This window comes from Micromys minutus (genome assembly GCF_963924665.1).
Source record: "Micromys minutus genome assembly, chromosome: 1".
NCBI classification, from domain to species: Eukaryota; Metazoa; Chordata; class Mammalia; order Rodentia; family Muridae; genus Micromys; species Micromys minutus.
This window is the reverse complement of record NC_137969.1, coordinates 53,054,921-53,074,368: the sequence shown is the minus strand read 5'-3', so window position 1 is coordinate 53,074,368 and position 19,448 is coordinate 53,054,921. Positions and strand designations below refer to the sequence as shown.

General features: G+C 42.0%; 1 protein-coding gene across 3 annotated transcripts; it reads right to left on the bottom strand.

The window, feature by feature from the left end:
* Window positions 1–793: 793 nt before the first annotated feature.
* Window positions 794–18,737, bottom strand: FLVCR1 (FLVCR choline and heme transporter 1). Of its 3 annotated transcripts, none has more exons than XM_080919111.1 (10): window positions 17,951–18,737; window positions 14,516–14,690; window positions 8,188–8,328; window positions 6,509–6,576; window positions 5,412–5,515; window positions 4,979–5,092; window positions 4,636–4,741; window positions 4,227–4,338; window positions 3,271–3,338; window positions 794–3,106 (listed from the first exon to the last, which is right to left on the bottom strand). In XM_080919111.1, the coding sequence occupies exons 1-10, from the start codon at window positions 18,665–18,667 to the stop codon at window positions 3,035–3,037; spliced, it is 1,677 nt and encodes a 558-aa protein (XP_080775237.1). In that variant the 5' UTR covers window positions 18,668–18,737; the 3' UTR covers window positions 794–3,034. The 3 variants fall into 3 exon arrangements, 1 of the variants encoding a protein (XP_080775237.1); XR_013975080.1 differs by having other exon boundaries at window positions 3,056–3,106; window positions 3,956–4,338; XR_013975081.1 differs by lacking the exons at window positions 794–3,106; window positions 3,271–3,338; window positions 4,227–4,338; ... (3 more) ...; window positions 6,509–6,576; window positions 8,188–8,328 and having other exon boundaries at window positions 14,636–14,690; window positions 17,763–18,737.
* Window positions 18,738–19,448: the final 711 nt, after the last annotated feature.

The following is a 19,448-nucleotide window of genomic DNA, read 5'->3' as shown; positions in this document are numbered from 1 at the left end:
GAGTATGGTACACATAGTATTGGGGTACCCATGGTCCACATGTGAGGAATCTCAAGTGGCTTCCCGCTAGAGCCTGGAGTCTCCCGGGTCTTCAACTCCTGCTTCTAGCCTTCTCTGACATTCAGCTATACGAATCAGCTCGATATTCTGGTTGGACTAACTAAGCACAAAATGGACCAGTTAGATAGCATCTACATAGTCTATGAAGTCAGTGTTTGCCTGGCACTCTCTGGTGGAGCCTTTCTTGGCACTGTGCTGTGCCACTGTGAGTGAGGGTGATGAGGTTAAAGTGAACTTAACTTGCCTTTTTCAGGGTTCCTACTGGAACTGTGCTGAAACCACAAAAGTGCTAGGCATGAGTGTTGAGCAACAGTACTTCCGAGACCAATTCTGCACTGTCTTGTCTTGCAGACATCACTCTCTGGAAGTTTCTCTTTTTTTAATTTTTAAATTGTTTTAAATTATAAACATGTGTAGGGGCACGTGCACATGAGTACAGTGGCCCATGGAGACCACAAGAGTGTGGTGGATCCCTTGAACAGTAGTGACCATGCCTGCTGTGGACAAAACTCAGGTCCTCTACGAGAGCAGGGTACACGCCTCACCGCTGAGCCCCCTTCCCAGCTTACTCTTACATCATTGTTAAGTAAATAAAACATTTTATTTTCTATTGAGTACTGATACCAGTGGACTTGTTACCTTCTATGGCTGACTCTAAGATCATATGATTGTTTTCTAACTTCCCACACGTACCAGACACCAAGACTTGTTTTTAAAAGACATAAAATTAGCATTAAAAAAATAAATTTATTTTAAGTATGAAATAATAAAGAACAGGCACATAGAGAAATTATAAAAATAGCAAAAATAAGAACAGGAATGAAGACATCAACATATGTTCCAGTTACTAACATACATTTTCAAAGCAAGTCCTCCAATATTCTCAAAAGACAAAAGCTATGACATAATGTTTACAGACACAATGCTTCGAAAACCTTTGCCTAATGGGGACATAGGTGATGACAATGACTTCTAAGCCATAGCCCAGAGTTGTGTCAAATTCTTATCTGATACATTACCCATACATCCACTTAACATACTGAGAATATCAACTCACTTTGTGTGATTACATCATACTTTATCCCTGTTCCAAACAATGAAAAACAAAAAATGAGTATCCTCTTCAGACATTAGGTATTCCAACTTTTATCTGTAATTTGTTCAAAGCTTTGGGAGCTAAGATGTATGTGGTCGTTGTAAACAACATGGTCAATTTAGAAGTAGAAACGGTTCAGGGAGACAGTGCACTTCTGGTCATTTGTAACCTGTGGTATCAACACCAAAGATGCCGGTGATGATGCAGATTCTTCCTGAATTATTACATGCTGACTAAAAAAGTTAAAACCAAACCTGAAGTTCTCCGTCTCTACCGCAATCACAATTGCTTACTCAGTTTTCCACAGAATTTTTCTCCAGCTTGATTTCTTTCTCTTTCTTTCTTGATTTATTTATTTTTGGCTTTTCAAGACAGAGATTAGTTGCATACCTCCACTGCCCAGATTCTAGCTAGATTTCTAAATTCCTGTGGTACGGTGATTTGGTCTACTTCATGATGAATGAAAATATTTTTAAAAAATCTTTTAGATCAATGTGAACAGATTATTTTGTGGATCAGAAAAATGCTGTCAGAGAGGGCAGATGACGTGTCCCGAGTTACCAAGGCAGAAACAAGCCCAGGACACAACACCAGAGATCGTAAGTTCTTTCAGTACATTTTCCAGTGTCAAATTCCACATAATTTATAGTCATTTAATGAAAGAGAATAATATAATATCAAGATAAATCAATGATAATTTTACCTAAGTCAAAGTTGCATTTGCTTTAACCATATTCATTACATGATTACCTTTTCGGTGTGTGCTTTATATTATGTAAATTTTTGGTAAAATTTACAAAATCACACTATGTAAATGTTATGGCTGATCAAATGTCATGAATGTAAGCTTATGAGTCAAAACATCAGAGACATTTAATTCTCACTGTAAACAAAACACAGTGGTAGGCACTGTGAAAATACTCTTGGTCCCATTCGCCTGGTCCTGAGTGTGTAAAAGATAGTGTCCACAGAGTACTGACTACACACACACTATGGTGCAGCAGAACATGTTCCCAGCATTCACGGAACACAAGGGCTGGCAGTCCTCAAAAACAGTGGTCAGAGGAATGATCCTGGGAACACAGCAGCTAACATTCCAAGGGCTCTCCACAAAATGGAGGTGCGTGGGCTCTTTGAAGTCATCACAGACTTCCTTATCTTAGGCATCTTCAAGGCAAAATATAAATGTGATATAAGAAATCATGAGCTAGCCTGTAACACGGATGACGAGCGTTTCTTCTAAGAGAGTAAAACCGCTATTTCCAGCTGTGGTGTGTTAGCATCATCTGTGTGAAGGAGCAGAGAGCACTCAGGTGACCTGTGTACAATGGATTTCATCTCTGCATAGGACAGATGTTGTGCTTTGTTTGCTTTTGTGGGCCAGAGCGTGTCACAATACTCTGCACAATGGTGCATAAGACATGGGAATCTCCGTCCCAGCCCTGTCTACGTGGGTAAGCACTTCTCATGGTCTCTGCACTCAGGCTGTGACCCTGGCATGGTCAGTGGGGTGATGGCAGACTGGAATATACTGTGTGTTTACATGTGAATTGTACACTCTCATGTTTCTGTCTGAATTGCACACTCTCATATGTCTTACAGGAACTTGACCCCCATAAAAAACCAAAGCATCCTGAAAAACATGTCAAGGATGTTACTTTCAGGTACACAATATACAACTGAAAATAGACAGTATTACATGAATGGGAGTGTTAACATGAGGTAAGCAAGAATATTTTAAGCAAAATTATTGCTTAAAATAACATGAAACAAAATCATATTCAGAATGCATCCAATGATGTTCAAGTCTTACAACTCACACAGCTGCCCAAAGACAATGCCACATCCCCATGCTGAGGGGCAGCAGCCTTCCCGTCTTCAGAGTGAAGATTCCCACTGTACAGACACCATCGCTTTTGGTTTTTGATCTATCATAGTATCAACTGGTACCTGTAAAAATAATTGACACTGAGGAGATTTCACCACAACCGAATCATGTGATTCAACAGCCAGTTGTCGAATTGGCTATAATGAAATGTTACAGACTGAACAAGAACGGTTTCCTTTATCCCCTGTACACACAGAGTGCAGCCATAGAAGTATCTGATACTTACAGCTTTAACGTCACTGTTTGTAAGCCCGACGTTTATGTTGTGTCTCCTCAGATCAGACTTGATCAATGCTAAAACAGAAGCACCAAGAGTGACTATGAACTGGTACCTTCCTCTTTTTTGTCGTGTAACATTTAGCACAAGGTACATAACACTGTGATATTCAACAGCACTATGGCAGCTGAGAAAGGACCTCAGCCTCTCCCATCAGCTAACAAATGCAGGATGTGAGTAAAACGGATGTGGTAATCAGAGGGAAAGTGGATGACTTCAGAATTAATCATCTGGGCAGCTGAATGGACCAGAGCAATAGTTAACTGAAATAGAGAATTCAAGAGAAATAGGTATGCACAATGGGAATACAATCCTGGGTGGGGAGGTCTGAGACATTCATATGTCCAAGTCGAAGGTGATAAAACACACACACACACACACACACACACACACACACACACACACACACAAGATAAATTATATGACTTTTAAAAGTTTTCAAAAAGATTTACTTTTATTTTATGTCTATGGGTGTCAGAGGAGGCCAGAAGAGGGCATTGGATCCTCTGGACTAGAGTGTTATGAGCTACTATTTGGGCACTGGGAATTGAACCTGCGTGCACCCCAGTTTTGCCTCTTATGCAGAGTAAATGGTATTAAGTTTGAAGCCACCAAAATGAAAGGACAAACTCACATCTGGAGGAAACTGAGTCATGATTCTTATCTCCTTCTTGTTTGTTTGTTTTTTGTTTTTCAAGTCAGGGTAACCCCTTGCTGTCCTGAAACTCAGTCTGTAGATCAGTCTGGCCTCAAAACGCTCAGAGAGCTGCCTGCCTCTGCCTTCTGAGTGCTGTGGTTAAAGGATGCTCCATCAAGCTCAGCCTTCTGATCTCATTCACAAAGCCACAAAGCAGCAATGTACAATACTGAGCACAGACAACATGGTGCACACACTCAGCACCTACCTGTTAAAATGATGCCTACGAACATCCAGGCACAGAGGAAAATGTTCCCTGCCTCTGGATTATAGTCTGTTGTGAGCTTTCCTTGAGCCAATGTGAACAAAATTCCAAATATCTAAAATAAAATATATAATTTTTTTTATTGACTTTGCTGTTTTTAAGCAAGTACACTTTCCCCACAGAACCCTCCTTAATGGACTTTCCTTATGATCTGGCTTCTAGAAACAACCACGGAACAGCAGGATTATTAAACCACAAAGGGAGAGCAAGTTCACTGCTCACTGACGACATTTATTAATCACCTGTGATTTTGTTTGTTTGTTTTTTGGGACAGTCTCATGTAGCTGAGACTGGCTTTGAACTCCTGGTCCTCTGGCACCTGGTTAACTCTTTAGAGAAAGCAAAGGATTACCTGTGCAGCAGTGTTGAGGAGCCCTGAGGACGTGCCCTCAGACTCAGGGTAAGTGATCTCCACAGCAAACTCAAAGCCCAGGGGGAGGTAACCGGTCATGAAGAAGCTACAAGAGCACAGGACAGGTGGGCTATGAGAGAGGCGGCCACTTGGACAGACAAGTTCATCTATTTTCACCAACTGCCTACCAAAACGAGCTTAAGTTTTGCTTGCTTTAGTTCTGAGGAGCAGCATATTTATATGTGTATGATGGAACTCTTAGTCTAAAATATCAAAAGGGCCGTTGGAGGGCCTCTAAACACTCCTTCAGAGTCACAGAAGCAGGGTGTCACCTGACACTTACCCGAGGATCCCACCAGTGAAAAACACCACGATGATGTTGTAACCACGGTTCAGTGTGAAAGTGAAGATGAGCATTCCAATGAAGGACAAAATGTACACTGTCAGAGTCGTCTGCCTACAATAGACACAGACACATTAGTGGCTCCCTCTGCAGAGAGCAGTGCTGCCAGCTGCCTCTCTCCTCAGACAGACAAACCAGCCTTCTCAGCTGTACATAATGTAGCAGGCTCAACAGTAATTCTTCCATAGAAAAAAACAGCCCACAAGGGCAAAGCCAAGAGTAGAAGGTTTGTAAGGCATTCACATTTTCAGTGGTGAAATGAGGATGACCAGTGAAATAGAATGCAGGTAGATCGTTGCCTAGTGAAACCCTGTCTCTTTAAAAATCAATCTTTACTTGCTTGCTATGCATTTATTTACCTACGGTAACTTACTTGTAAGTTTTAGTGTAATCCAGCCATAAGCCACAAAGAATAGAGCCCACCATTCCAGCTACCACCAACGTCAGCCCGATCCTTCCGGCATTCACTTCTTCTTCCTAACATAATTTGCAAGAGAAAACCAGATATTTCTAGTTCAAACTGATAGCTCATCTTTCTGTACACTTACATAGTTAACTAAAATAATCATAAAAAATTAAGCACATGATAGGAAGACTCATTACATGGGCTAAAGACAACAGCAACAGTAACAACAGACATAAAACAATGAAAGGAGGGGCTGGAGAGGTGGCTCAGCAGTTAAGAGTGCTGACTGTTATTTCAGAGTTCAATTTCCAGCAACCACATGGTGGCTCACAAGTGTGTCTGAAGACAGCAACAGTGTGCTCACATACATTAAACAAACAAACAAATAAATGTAAAAAAAGGAAATACTTCCTGGCCCTCTGTGGCTATGTTTACTGGTCAGTAAGACTGGAAACCATTTATCCATGTGCAAACAGAGCCGAGGCAACAGTGTTGCACAGTTAAGAGCGCTGGTTCCTAAACAAGAGGCCACAGGCCTTGACGCTTAGGCTTGTATTCCTTACAAGGCTTTGCGAGTTAAAGTCTTTTGATGTGTCTTGCCACAGTGGAGTGCCTAGTAAAAAGTACAGGAGACAGTGACTGCGCTAAGCCCAGGGTCCAGAGAAACTGGAATGGAGTCACATGAGCCACCCTGGCCCCTCTGCTGTAACTGTGAGACCCACTGGCCTTCTGTTCCCCAAATCTGCTTCCTTCAGCTTTTTCCACTGCCAGCTGTAGGTAGAATGCTGCCATTTTCAGAAACAGACACCACTGTTTACAACAAGGCCACAGTCCTTCGTTTTATGGCCATGCTAATGTGATTTATATTGCTAAAGAAAAAGTCTTGGCCAAGCATACAAGATAAAAGCAGAAACTTGCCAGGCGTGGTGGCACAAAGCTAGAATGCCAGCACTGGGAGACAGAGGCAGGGCAGTCACTTCAAGTTCCAGGCCAGCCCAGTCTACACAGTGAGTTTCAAACTAGCCAATGCTTCATTGCAAGACTCTCAGAAAACAAGAGCTTACCTCATAATATGTCAGTATTATTTGATTTAACAAGGTTGAAACTGAATAAAATGCTCCAGTCATTATACCTACAAAGAAGAAAAAAAGGCTAAGTTCACCATTCTATGAAACAACATGGAATCCTTTACAACGTGTGTAATACGTGATGTTGTCAGCCTGTGAAGACTAAATTCTACCATTACCTCTTGTCAGAAAGTGGACAGATGGACTTATCACTAAGTTTACAAGAGATATGTGCTAGAACCTTGATCTCCTGCACAGGTGGATCAAAGGTGATGGGACCTTCAAGAGGTGGGGCCAGAGCAAGGAGATGAGGCACAGAGGCTCCTCAGAGAGATTCACTTGGGTCTTGTGGAGTGAGTCAGGTATTAGTTGAGGAGGTTTTTATAAAATAAGGCTACGAAACACACTGGAATAAAGTCAAATTCCATCCCTTTCAATCATGCTCCCAAGGACTCCTCACCAGAGACTGAGCAGATGGGGCTAACTGGTCTTGAACTTTCAGCCTCCAAAGACATGAGTTAAATACATCTCTTTTCTTTATAAAATACCTGGCCCTGGGTATTTTGTTGTAGCAACAAAAAATAGAAAGTAGGATTTGTAATAACACACCATTTTGATTCAGGCATGTGGATCATAAATCATATTTCCACGGGTAACTAAGCATATGGCAACCATTCAAGCAATATTTACTCTGCATTTACCATTAGCTACAGCCAATGGTGGTTAATAATAAAACAGGGCTCAGCGAGTATTTGCCTAATATGCACAAGGCGCTTGGTTTGATTCCTAGCACCACACCCTGAACTAAACAAACAAACAAAATCTTAACGGGGGTGGGGTGGGGATCCTCATCATTAACGTCATGACAGAATGCTTCCTTCAGAGAACTAAACCTTGGACCAGAGACTTACAATTCATACAAGAATAAAAACACAGGAAAAAACTAAAACAGCTGATTATTTGGACTCACACATGTGATTCCTGGTGTGCCTTCCCTACCATGTGCTAGATTGGTAACCTACCCGAGGTCTAGATTTACTATTTCATCCCTTCTACGATTAAATATAAAGGTGCACAAAGACAACCAGAGAATAACGTGCTCTCTCATCACTGGCTTCCGGCAGACATTAACAATTTGCCATCTTTGGTTCAGACTTCTTTTTTCTTCCTTTCTTTTCCAAAAGTTCCCCTATCTTCATCACATGTTTTTAATTTCATAGGTGTAACCCTGGGCAATCAGAATTATTCTGCACATGAACTTCATCTATATATTGTTTTGTGGCTCCCAGGGACAGTTTTCCTTATAGTTCACAGGTTTTCTCTACTGTGTAATAGTCCATAGTGTGAATATATTTCAGTTCAGGTACCTCTTGTCTTGTCAATGGACATTTAACATCCCTACAGTTGATGTTACCCTTAAAAACAAGAGTGGGTTTCTCTACATATATCTGCAAGTACAGCCCCTACATTCTGGATGTTACTTATACACTCAACCAAGTGGTGGACTCAAAAAAGGCTACAGCACATTAAGAGAATAGTCTCTCATGTACTTTTGCTTTTAGCTCAAGACTTATGTTCATGGCTACTGTACAGAGGTCACGAGCCAATGTCATGAATGTTTCAGTAGAGAGTCTGTAGTGCTCCAAGGTCACCAATGGAAGCAGAAGGCCACTTACCATAGCTGATCAGCAGGAGAACAAAGGGGATGTTTCTCAACAGATTCCACATAGAGCTCTTGTAGGAGTACTGTGCAGGGGGGCTGTCCCGAAGAACTGCCTGAGCCTGACTCGGCGGCAAACGAGGCCTCTCCTTGAATGCTGGACACATGCATAGAAAGGACCACAGATGACCAACGTACGTATGGCACCCTCACACCCTGTGTAGTTAAGTATGTGCATCTTTCTTAAGGAGAGAACAGGATTCAGTTTAGGATTGAAGAGGTAGTGAAATCTTTTATGGTGAAGTTTTTTTTTTTCTTCTAAGTGATGAATAATTTGGCATTATTCTCTTACCTCTCCAAACTAAAACTCAGAGAAGATTTGGCCAATTCATCTGAGCTGACTAACCCCAGGCAACGAGACCACCTTTGCCCACTGACTGTTCCATTTGTAGTTAACCAAGATCAATGTTTACTGTGGCAAGGATTTGACTTCTATATTCAGTCACTTGGGAGATATAAATGCTTCAACTCAGTGACCTTTTCAGGTATCAAGAGGCTTCCATGAAACCATGTCTCCATTACTACAGATCCCAGATAGACCTGTCACCAGTCACAGGAGAGTCATAAGGAGGCAGGTGAAAAAAAAAAGTTTTCTTTTTTTAAAATTTAATTTTTATAACTTTTTTAAAAGATTTATTTATTATATATAAGTATACTGTAGTTGTCTTCAGATTCACCAGAAGAGGGCATCAAATCTCATTACAGATGACTGTGAGCCACCATGTAGTTGCTGGGATTTAAACTCAGGACCTCTAGAAGAGCAGTCAGTGCTCTTAACCACTGAGCCATCTCTCCAGCCCAAAATGTGTTTTGTAAAAGATTATAATTTTAGCTTTCTCCCTCTACCCATCTCCCCGCCCCACCTCTCACCATTTTCCTCTTTTTCTCTTTTTCCTTCTCCCTTTCATAACAATTTCTTCTTCTTGGTTAGAAGAGGTCCATTTTATTTTCAGTTTGAAGTGGGTTAGGTCTGGTATTTTAGTTTTTCCAGTTTTGGAATCATTTGGAAATTTAAAATTAATCCTGATTTTGAAATTCTCTACAAAGTTCAATAGAAAGACTCTCCAGAAAGGAATGCAAGACTACACTAGAGGCAAAAATTACTGGAGGTTCCTAATACCCAGACACGCTTGAGAGTCACCGGGAAAGGAAGAATGGTCCTTATAACTCCCCAAAAAATATGAGTCATTTCTCTATTTGTTGATAAAAACAGAAAATTAAAAGTTTTTTTTGGGGGGGAGGAGGGCATTATGTATGAGGTAACTAAAACCAAATAAGTGTACTTAGTTCAGTGCTCAGAACTAATTCAAAAAGAGATAGAACTCATAGATACTTATTTGTAGCATCCTTACATTGGGTAGACACAAAGCCTTTAGCTGCTGAAATTCTTCCTCTTCCTTTCTCCCTATCTGATGCTTGCACTGTTAGAAGGCCTCGAGTCTGTCCTGCAAGTCTCTCAGTATCCTAGTTGGGTGGAGACATTTCTTTTCATTAGCATAGGTAATAAAAAAACTTTCAGAGTCGTCAATCAAGACTTTAGATTGTAAATAACTGTGGTCACGAATCTCCAGCAAGAGATTCCTAGGTTTAAGGTACTATAGCACAGTAAGTTAAAGTGAACCAAATAAAAACTCATACAAAATAAAAGTGATTCTCACCAGTCTTTAACTCCACTTAGATTTGCTTTCTGTATACAGGTGTCATCCCTGTTGGCAAAATGAAGCCTGTACGTGCCAGCTACACTTTGTTGGAAAGTCAGACTCTGTGTTACACGAGGAAAGAGGAATGAAAGGCCAGCTGTCTATGAGTATTTATTGTTGAGCTGCTATCTCAAAGCAGGAAATAGGCTTTCTTTTTACATTTGAAATGCAAATATCTTTTCCCACTACAAAGCTGTGCCGATAAAACAATTGATTATTAAATTTAAATAGCAATTGCTGCCTAGCTGACATTAGGCACAGAAGCTTCAAGAACTTGGCATTAACACTGCTCCTTCAGTGATAAAGGACCAGCCGACCGGGCTTCTCAGAGTGAGCACCGAACCCAACACAATGACAATCAGAGCCCTTTTGTTACTGTACGTGACTCAGACAGACATCACACACTGTCCTATTAGGAAGCACACTGTGAATTCTGTGCCTATCCTGTCTGAGCACATGCCACAGTTTTTGGTTCTCTTTCACTAAATAGAAAGAACAGTGATAAGCTGCTATAAAGATCACACAAAATATGTAAAATTTTATAATGATCAATCGTTACACAAGATGCATTGTGTCTTTTGAAGAATATTTAACATGGGATGTGATGGTCATGCTTTAATACTTGAGAGGCAGAGGCAGGTATATCTGTCTGAGTTCAAGGACAGCTGGTCTACATAGTGAGTTCAAGAACAGCCAGGGCTACATAGAGATCAAAAATAAATAATAAATACAATATTCAGTTAAAAAAGAATCAGACTTTCCTAAAGAACTTGAAATACTTACAGACTAAGTAAAATGCCATTTTACAGCCCTGTAGACATCTTGAGTAGAAGAATCAAAAAGGTACAACTACAAATTTAGTCTATACATTCTTGTGTTTAAGTAGACTAAAATTAAATGCTTTTACTGCTGTCTCTCTTGGTATTGTGACTCAAGTTTCTGACTGATAACCCGAGTTAAACCATAGAGTTTAGTGCTGATGCACATGAACAGATTTTAAATTTAAGAACATTATCATTTCTAAGAGGATATTTGAATTGAAACAAAAACTAAGGGCAAGTAAAAGTTAAAATGATGGTATTTGCAGAGACTCTTGTGTACCATGTGGAAGCATCACCTATTAATAGAAAGCTGATGGCTTATTAGTGAACAGGCAGGAAATAAAAGGTGGGAGTTCTGGTAGAAAGATAGGAAGGAACTATGAACTGAGGAGAGGTAACCAACCATGTGGCACACACAGAATAAATGGGTTAAGTAAGTTATGTGCTTATGTCCTAGGCATTTATTCCTATAGAAAACACCCTCCAAGCTGTTGTCTGAGAACAGGGCAGGTGAAAAGCCTGCAGCCAGCTTACACAATGGCAGCTCACAGATGCCCAGACTTAAGTCTGATCCTGCCTGTTTACTAACAGTGATATTTGGCAAATTAAATTTTCCTTGTGTGTGTGCACTTCAGTAAGACGGGAATAAGTATAATACCTTCCTCAAAGGGTCTTGAGGATTAATAAGAACCAATATACATAGTGTGCACTGAACCACACTTTGGTACATATCTACCGTCCAAATGTGAGAGGCGAGAATTCTTGGAAGAATAAAGAATTAGTGTGGACTCAGTGAAGGCTAGGGCTAGTTCCTAGGAATCCCAGGTAGGTTTCATTCACGGACATGCCCCTTGAGGACAAGGAAGAGGGTTACACAAAGTGAACCTTTAAGAAAGTTTTAGAGGGAGACGATGTATACCCGTTTAATACACGCCGCTTTGCTAAAAACTGTACTTTTTGCCCATAAATTATAAGGATTTGGTTGAATTTTTAATTAGTAGGATTTAGGCAGATGTAAGCTCACTTCTTCTAGTAAGTCAGGAGATTGAAGTAAGAACTTTCAAATTCAATTTGTTTTTGCGCAGAAAATACTTGAGTATGGTGACACAAGTGGGTGTCTGTTTACTGCACGATTCTCACACACCGGCTGTACACTGAGAGTCTGGCTTGTCTTTTATTTTTGAGACAGGGCCTCATGTAGTCCAGGTTGGCCCTGTACTAGCTATGTAGCCGAGGATGATCCTGAACTCCCAAACCTCCTGCCTCCACCTCCCAAGAGCTGGGAGTATGGTATGTGGCATCATAACAAATTCTTTTCTTGCTTTTATACCATGTCTAGAGTCACATGGTTAAAACACTAAAAGCACACTTGAAAATAAGCCCTTTTTATCCCATTGTTTCCACATACACAGTTCTATTTCCATTCTCAATATGAGCTACGAGCATATCAATAACTAATTAGATGTATAGTTTGCTCTTTAGTTTCTCAAACTACAAAAGATAATAAGCCAAGTCATACCTATTTTATTGTTCTTTTTCCTGACTTTGAAAACCAAAAACCTATTTGTAACAATTTACACATAAATATACATACTGTAATACATTTCAACTACAGATATCATTTAAAATTTTATTTTTATTTTATGTATATGAGTGAATTCCCTGCATGTGTGTTTGTGAACTAAGTTAGTATCTGGTGCCCACAGGGTTCAGAAGAGGGCATCAGATTGTCTGGAACTGGAGTTACAGATGGTTGTGAGTGAGCGACACATGCATGCTGGGAACTGAACCAAGTCCTCCACAAGAGCAACAAGTGGTCTTAACCACTGAGTCATCTCTCCATTACTTAATTCATTAAACATTTTTTACTTTCAATCATGTGTATATGTGTGTGTTGGGGTCTGTGCATATGAATGCAGTGGTTATGGAAGTCCGAAAAGGAAGTCAGATCCCCTGGAGTTGGAATTACAGGGGGTTGGAGCCACCCAATGACTTGGGGGCTGGGAATACAACATGGGTTCTCTGCAAGAGTAGCAGGTGCTCTTAGATGCTGAGCCATTGCTCCAACCCTGTTTATAAAGATGCTGATATAATTATTCATTTCTTGTGAAGAGATGTTCAAGTTAAAGATTCAGTAAGACAGAAGCCTGAGGTTATGTGATTATTTACAAATGGCTGAAAGGAAGACACTTTATACTTAAACATGCTGTAAGCACAAGACCCATTTCTCTAAAATGTACATAAGCAATATTTCCTTCTTTATCAAGCAAAGCAAATGTACCAACTAGAAGAACAGACTGAAGAGGTTCCCTCGCCAGCAAAGATTTATTTTAAAGCTTTTGTTAAAACGCTGAAACAGTAAGAGAAAAATGTGTTCCTTTCCGGCAGTGTGCACACTTCAGATACACCAGTCGCTGATGAACTGCAAACCTAAAAACTGGGAAGACACCAGCACATACTTCAGACGCCACAGAGAGAGCATTTGCCTAATTAGCTCAAGGAAAATAGCAGACGTAGGCTGAGCTTCCTAAACCTCCTGTAGCTCACCGGCCCACGCAATCAGATGTTTCTCTGAAAACTCAACCTCAGGTCTGGAAACCATAAACCACCAAGTTTTACTAATATTATAGCCAAGGTAAAATTTTAATATGTATATCTAAAACCTCCAACTATAACATAGTTTCATTATAAATGCTTAGTTTAAAAAAATGGTCTGGGGGCTGGAGAGATGGCTCAGTGGTTAAGAGCACTGACTGTTCTTCCACAGGTCCTAAGTTCAATTCCCAGCAACCAAATGGTGGCTCACAACCATCTATAATGGGATCTGACAGGATCTGCTACCCTCTTCTGGTGTGTCTGAAGACAGATACAGTGTACTCACATACATTAAATAAATAAATAAAATCTTTTAAAAAAATGGTTTGTGAACTCCATAGTTCTTTTCCTAACCAAATCCATTCAAGAAAGACTGAGTGCTCTATGGGCATAATTCCAGATACAGCAACAGCAATATATACATATTGGCAATAACATATATCAGACACACCTTGCCTATATTCTCCCCTGAAATCAAAATTGCTTCCCCTTAAACTTAAAAAAAAAAAAAAAAAAGCAGACCTTCCCAAAGCTTCTTCCAAGCTGTGATGGCTGCTTGCAGCTGATCTGACTGACTCCTTCAAAAGACAGGCCAGACGGAGGACTCGGGGACGAGTGAAGGTAACCAGGCTTTGCTGACGTGGCCCTAACAAGCAGATAGTTGCCACAGTTTGAAATTCTATACTTCTCCATGCTGCCCAGGAACATTTTCTACTTTAGACCCAGTTAACTTTGCACTGGGAATCCCTGGGGGAATGTCTCATTACAGGGAAGGTGGTGGCCTCTGTGTCATTTCAAGGCATGACAAGAACTAGCTGCAGGCTAAGTAAGTCCAAGATACACTCCACCCAGATGAGTGTGGGGATGAAGCCAGGCACATGGTTGAAAGGAACACTCACCAAGCTGAGTTAGTAGGAAGATAAATGGGATTGATTAGTCTTTAACCAATTTAGAATGCTAAAAAAAAAAAAAAAAATCAAAATATGTAGTGGGCCATGACATCATAACATATCCCTAGAGCTGTTCCGCTCGGTCCCCAGGCAAGACACTTCACGGCAAGCCAGAACAAAACCAGCATTGGAGACACCATCGGCAGAACTTCTCAAGGTTAGTTATTCTCATATTTCTCATGCTTTTATCCAAGCCTTAGAAGAAACAATTCACTTACCAATTACTGTTAAAAAAAATAAAAACGTGGAGACAAATGCTGTTCCGTAAAACATGGTGTTGATGTTGTGAGCCAGGAGGTCTGTGTCATTCTGCTTGTGAGCCAATAGGTCTGTGTTATTCTGTGTCTTGGGCACTAAAACAGGTGGTAACAAAAAGCCAACTGCAGTTCCAAGCTGTAAAATAAACAGTCCTGTTAATAGCTATTGACAGGAAGCAGAGAGTAGAGGCTGGCATTTAACAAAATATAAAGAGAAACAGTACGTGCAAAGGTGCATGGTAAACCCGAAGAAGTCTGGCCTAATGTCTTTGTCACAACTGGTTATGTTTTTCAAACTTCTCCCTTGTATCTATCTGGTAAGGGAATAAAGCACTCATACAACATAGAGGAAATAGATCCTAATATTAAATGGGCCAAACTTGAAAAGACATTCCTTCAAAGAAGACACACAAACAGCTGAGAATATATATATGGTTAATCCCGTGTTGTCAAGGGACTCCACCTTACATCCACTGGGATAGTGTGATTATAAGAACAGTTCTGGTAAGAACAGAAAACAATGGGAAACTGTAGTTATATAGCCGTGATGGACACAGGTGACAGTTTCTTCACAAGTTTAGTACAGAACTGAAATATGATGTTTCAATTCCACTCGTAAGTACCTGACCTAAAACTAAAAACAGATGATCAAATAACTGCACACGAACATTCACAGCAACCCCATTCACAAATCCAAAACATGGGAATAACCTAAGTGTTTATCAAATATGTTCCCACGATGAATTATATTCATATGATGAACTTTGAAAACATGGTAGAGAACTAAGTCAGACACAAAAAGTCACACATTATATAATGTCATCTATATAAAACATTCCTCACAGACAAATCCATATAGAAAGCAACTGGGGGCTAGCAAGATGGCTCAGTGGGTAGAAGCACTTGCCACACAAGCATAAGGACCAGAGTTCTAATGGCAGCACCCCATAATCAGCTTGGCATGACCCTGTGAACCTCTGTACTTACAGCACTGGAGTGGGAGCAGGAGGATTCCCTAGGGCTTACTGGCTGACAGCCTAACTGAGAAACCTGAATCCCAGGTGTATGGGAGACTTCCTTCACCAAAGGAATAAGTCGAAGAGTGAGAGGGTGTCTGAAATTCTCCTCTGGTTTTCAAGTGTGCACTCACCCAACCATCTCTATCCTACATGTATACCTGTATACATACACATGCACATGAAGAAATTCAGAAGAAGAAGAATTAGAAGAAAAAGAAAGTAAATGAGTAATTACAAAGGAATGTGGAAAAACTCTGGGGAAATGAAATAAAAAAATAATAGTGATGAGCATAAAAACGTAGATTTGTAAATATATAAATAATAAACACGAGACCGTGGGAAGGGCTACATGGAGAGAGAAAAATGATGCAGTAAGAAAGGGGCGGAGTAACTCCATATGCCATCAAGAAAGTTGCTCAGCGTTAAAAATGGACCTGAAGAGAGCTTGGCAGTAGTCCGTACGTAATTATGTAATCTGAACAGGAAGAATACTGTAAGCACAGGGAACCAATGTTTCTGCAGAGGCCCTTGTGCAAGTACAAGTCTGGCATTGTTTAAAAAACCAAAGAACACAGAGTATAAAGACGTGTAACTCACTGTAAACACTTCACATTAAGTGCTTTGGGAAGCATTGGCAAGCTTAAAGTACCTGTATTTGCAAAGGTTCTTTCTAGAGTCCTGAAAGTTAGGAGCCACCATTCAGGAACCAGACACACTTATATGTGAATAAGTTCTATTATCACCTTTGGAAAATTACTTCGTTCCTTAAAGTTTCAATTTTCCTATTTATTGGATGAAGAAATTAATAGTTTCCAAACTTAGTAAGTTAAATGGTATGCACACAAATCTCTTTAATGCCACAAAGATTAGTGACTGCATGCTGCTGCTTAATATTATTTTACATGATCACTCCATAAATGAGGCTGAAAATGTGTATTCAGCCATAATGAACAATTGTACAGTTATAGGAGCCAAGGAAGGGATGAGAATACTTAGGAGAATATAGGACGATCAGATATGTGCTGAGAAGAGGGGAGTCCACCTACCTATAAGTAAAAGTTTCCACTTATTATCTGTAAAATTAATACTTCATAGATATGGAGTTGATATTTTTATTGTGCTTAATAAAGCATTTATCTTGAAAATAATCCAGAAACATAAGTATTTTTAAAAAATAATCTGCTATCTAAACATAAACAACTAATCAACATATCAGTAATAAATTATTTTGGATACAAAGCAATTATAGTTTAAGTGACCCTTTCTTTTGCATTTTTAGAGAAAGAAAGTAATTCTAATAAAATAGGCACACACATTTAGTCTTTTGGGGCATTTTAAACCATGATCTTGACCCAAGTGGGACTTGATGTAAGAAAGTAACATTTTCTGGTTACATAGCTGCATGTAACAATATAACTAGGGTTACAGATTTAACTAGATGTCCTTCAGCTGAATGACTACTAAGCATCTTTTACAATGGTGACATTTAATTACAGTGGTGACAAAAACAGCAGGTGCTACAAGTGCCCTCTAGCAAAATTTTAAATTACAACAAGAAGCCTAAAATTAGCAAATGCAAACATAATAGTATGGTGACTCATTGTCTGAAGCAAGAATTGTCAAGTTTGAGGCCTGCCAGGGGGACCCAGTGAATTCCAGACTAGCCTGCCCTACAGAGCAGAAGAAACTCTGATTAAATTAAATAAATGAAGGAAGGAAGGAAGGAAGGAAGCACACAAAAACCTTATACTTACTATTACTTCTAAAATTCTAGTGGCATTTGAATTTATGATGGTGGAAAAAAAACAAGATTGTTTCTTAAGGGAGTCTTGGTTTATTAACCCACTAATTCCATGATCAGTGACGTGCGTTCCACTGTCTCACTATTAAGAACTAATAGCTGGACTCAGTGATACTGCCAAGTCTATCAGCACAACATTTATTGAACATTCACTTATATGTGCTCAGTACGTGTCAAGCTCGGCTAACTACTAATACTAATAGAATGAAATCGGGAACATTTAACATAGAAACAAACTTCCCAGATCTCAAGCCTTTCTCCTGCAGTGGCGACAAAAATACATGAGATCCCTTTCACTACCAACGTTTCCAAGCATGCCTGTGGGCCCGCCTGTGCGTAGGTCAGAGGGCAACCTGGAGTGTCCTTTCTCAGGAGCTGTCCTCCTCACCTGTCAATGTTGGCTGGGAATACAACCTGGAGCCGCCGTGCCCCGCAATTCTCTCACGCGGTTGCTGGAGCTGAGGCTTCATGCTTCTACAGTATGCACTTTACCCACACCGACCGTCGCCCCAGCCCCGCCTATGGTTTCCTACCGGCCTGAGAGGATCCCCAGTATCTAGTCATTCCAGTCTTTACCTGATTGCCCAGCACTGCTGTGGCACAAGCCGTCGACACCTCCTTGGGTCCAAACCATACAGAGGCGACAGGGGAAGGCAAACCCAGGATGAAGACCTGGGCGACGGAGCACAGGATCTGCCCCAGCATGGTGACCCAGAAGAGGTGCCGCTGCACGCTGCCGCACTTGACCCAGGCGCCCAGGCAGTTGAGGCCGGAGCCCAGCAGCGCCGTGAGCCGCAGGCCTCGCGTGTCCAGCAGCCAGGTGGCAGGGAAGATGAGGGGCACGTAGGCCACCATGTACACCATGGACAGCCAGTTGATGTGCAGCGGCGACACAGCGTAGAAGTCCTGGAACACATTGCTGATGCTGCTGTACTGGATCCACTGAAAGGCGTTCACCAGCGAGTACAGGCTGAAGATGAGCAGCACCACGAAGCGCCGGGGCGACAGCGCCGTGCGCTGGGGGCGCTCAGGGCACGGGACCTCCTCCTCGCCGCCCGCGGGAAGCAGCCGGGTCTGGGTCTCCTCCTCCGCTGCTAGCAGGGCTTGCGGCCCGCCCGAGGCTCCCGCGACGGGCAGGCCGAGCCCGGGGCCTCCGTTTAGCGCCTCGGGCCCGTCATGCGGCTCCACGCGCGCCTCCCCGTTCGGTGCGCCCCTGGGCACCGGAAGGTATCCTTTCGCCGGCGGGTGCCCGGGCGCCACGGCCGGCCCCACTTCGTCATCGGGCCGCGCCATGCCTCCCAGCTCCCCGCCCCGTCGCCCCTCAGTCCTCCTCGCCTGCTTCAAGGTCCCACCGAAGAAGCGTACTTTCCTGTGCCACTGGCTAAGTGAAGCCGAGCTCCGGGCACCCGGCTCTAGCCAGCAGTCTCCGCCCCTAGGGCTTCGCGTATCGCGTATGACGATACCTCAGCCAATCATTGGGCGCTTCAGCAGGTCTGAAAGCCAATCAGGGAGTTGCCGGGAAGAGGGGCGGGGTCAAGCGTGTGAGGCTGTAAGGGGAGCACTAGGCAGGGTTCTCCCCTTAATGGTTGCTGGAGCCTCCAGGCCTTTCCTTGTGCTCACTCAGCAGCGATTGGCCTCGGATTATCTGGGAAGGAGAGCGCCAGAAAGGGTTTCCGTCCGCCCAGAGAAAGAGGCTTCCTGAGAAGCTTGCGCGGTTGGTAAGCCGCACGTTTCCATACACGCAACGGACTGAAGAAGGTGATGGACAGGTGCAGCCCCTGCCTGCCTCCTGTTCCCCCTCAAGGACCGAAGTCTGTGTGTAGGCTCTTTGTGGACTTGCACATCCCGGGACCGGATGAGGATGGAGCGCCGGAAGCCTTGGGGCCTCAGACAAAGTCAGGCTGCTACCCTTTGGGAAGCTGTACGTGCAAACAGGGGAGCCAGGTGTTAAGATATACTCACTCTCCCGTCCTCCGTTTTAGACCAGGTCTCACCGTGTATCCCTGATGGCCCAGGACTCTGTGTAGGCAGGTTGACCCGAATCCCGAACTCATCGGGAGAGAGTCACCTGTCT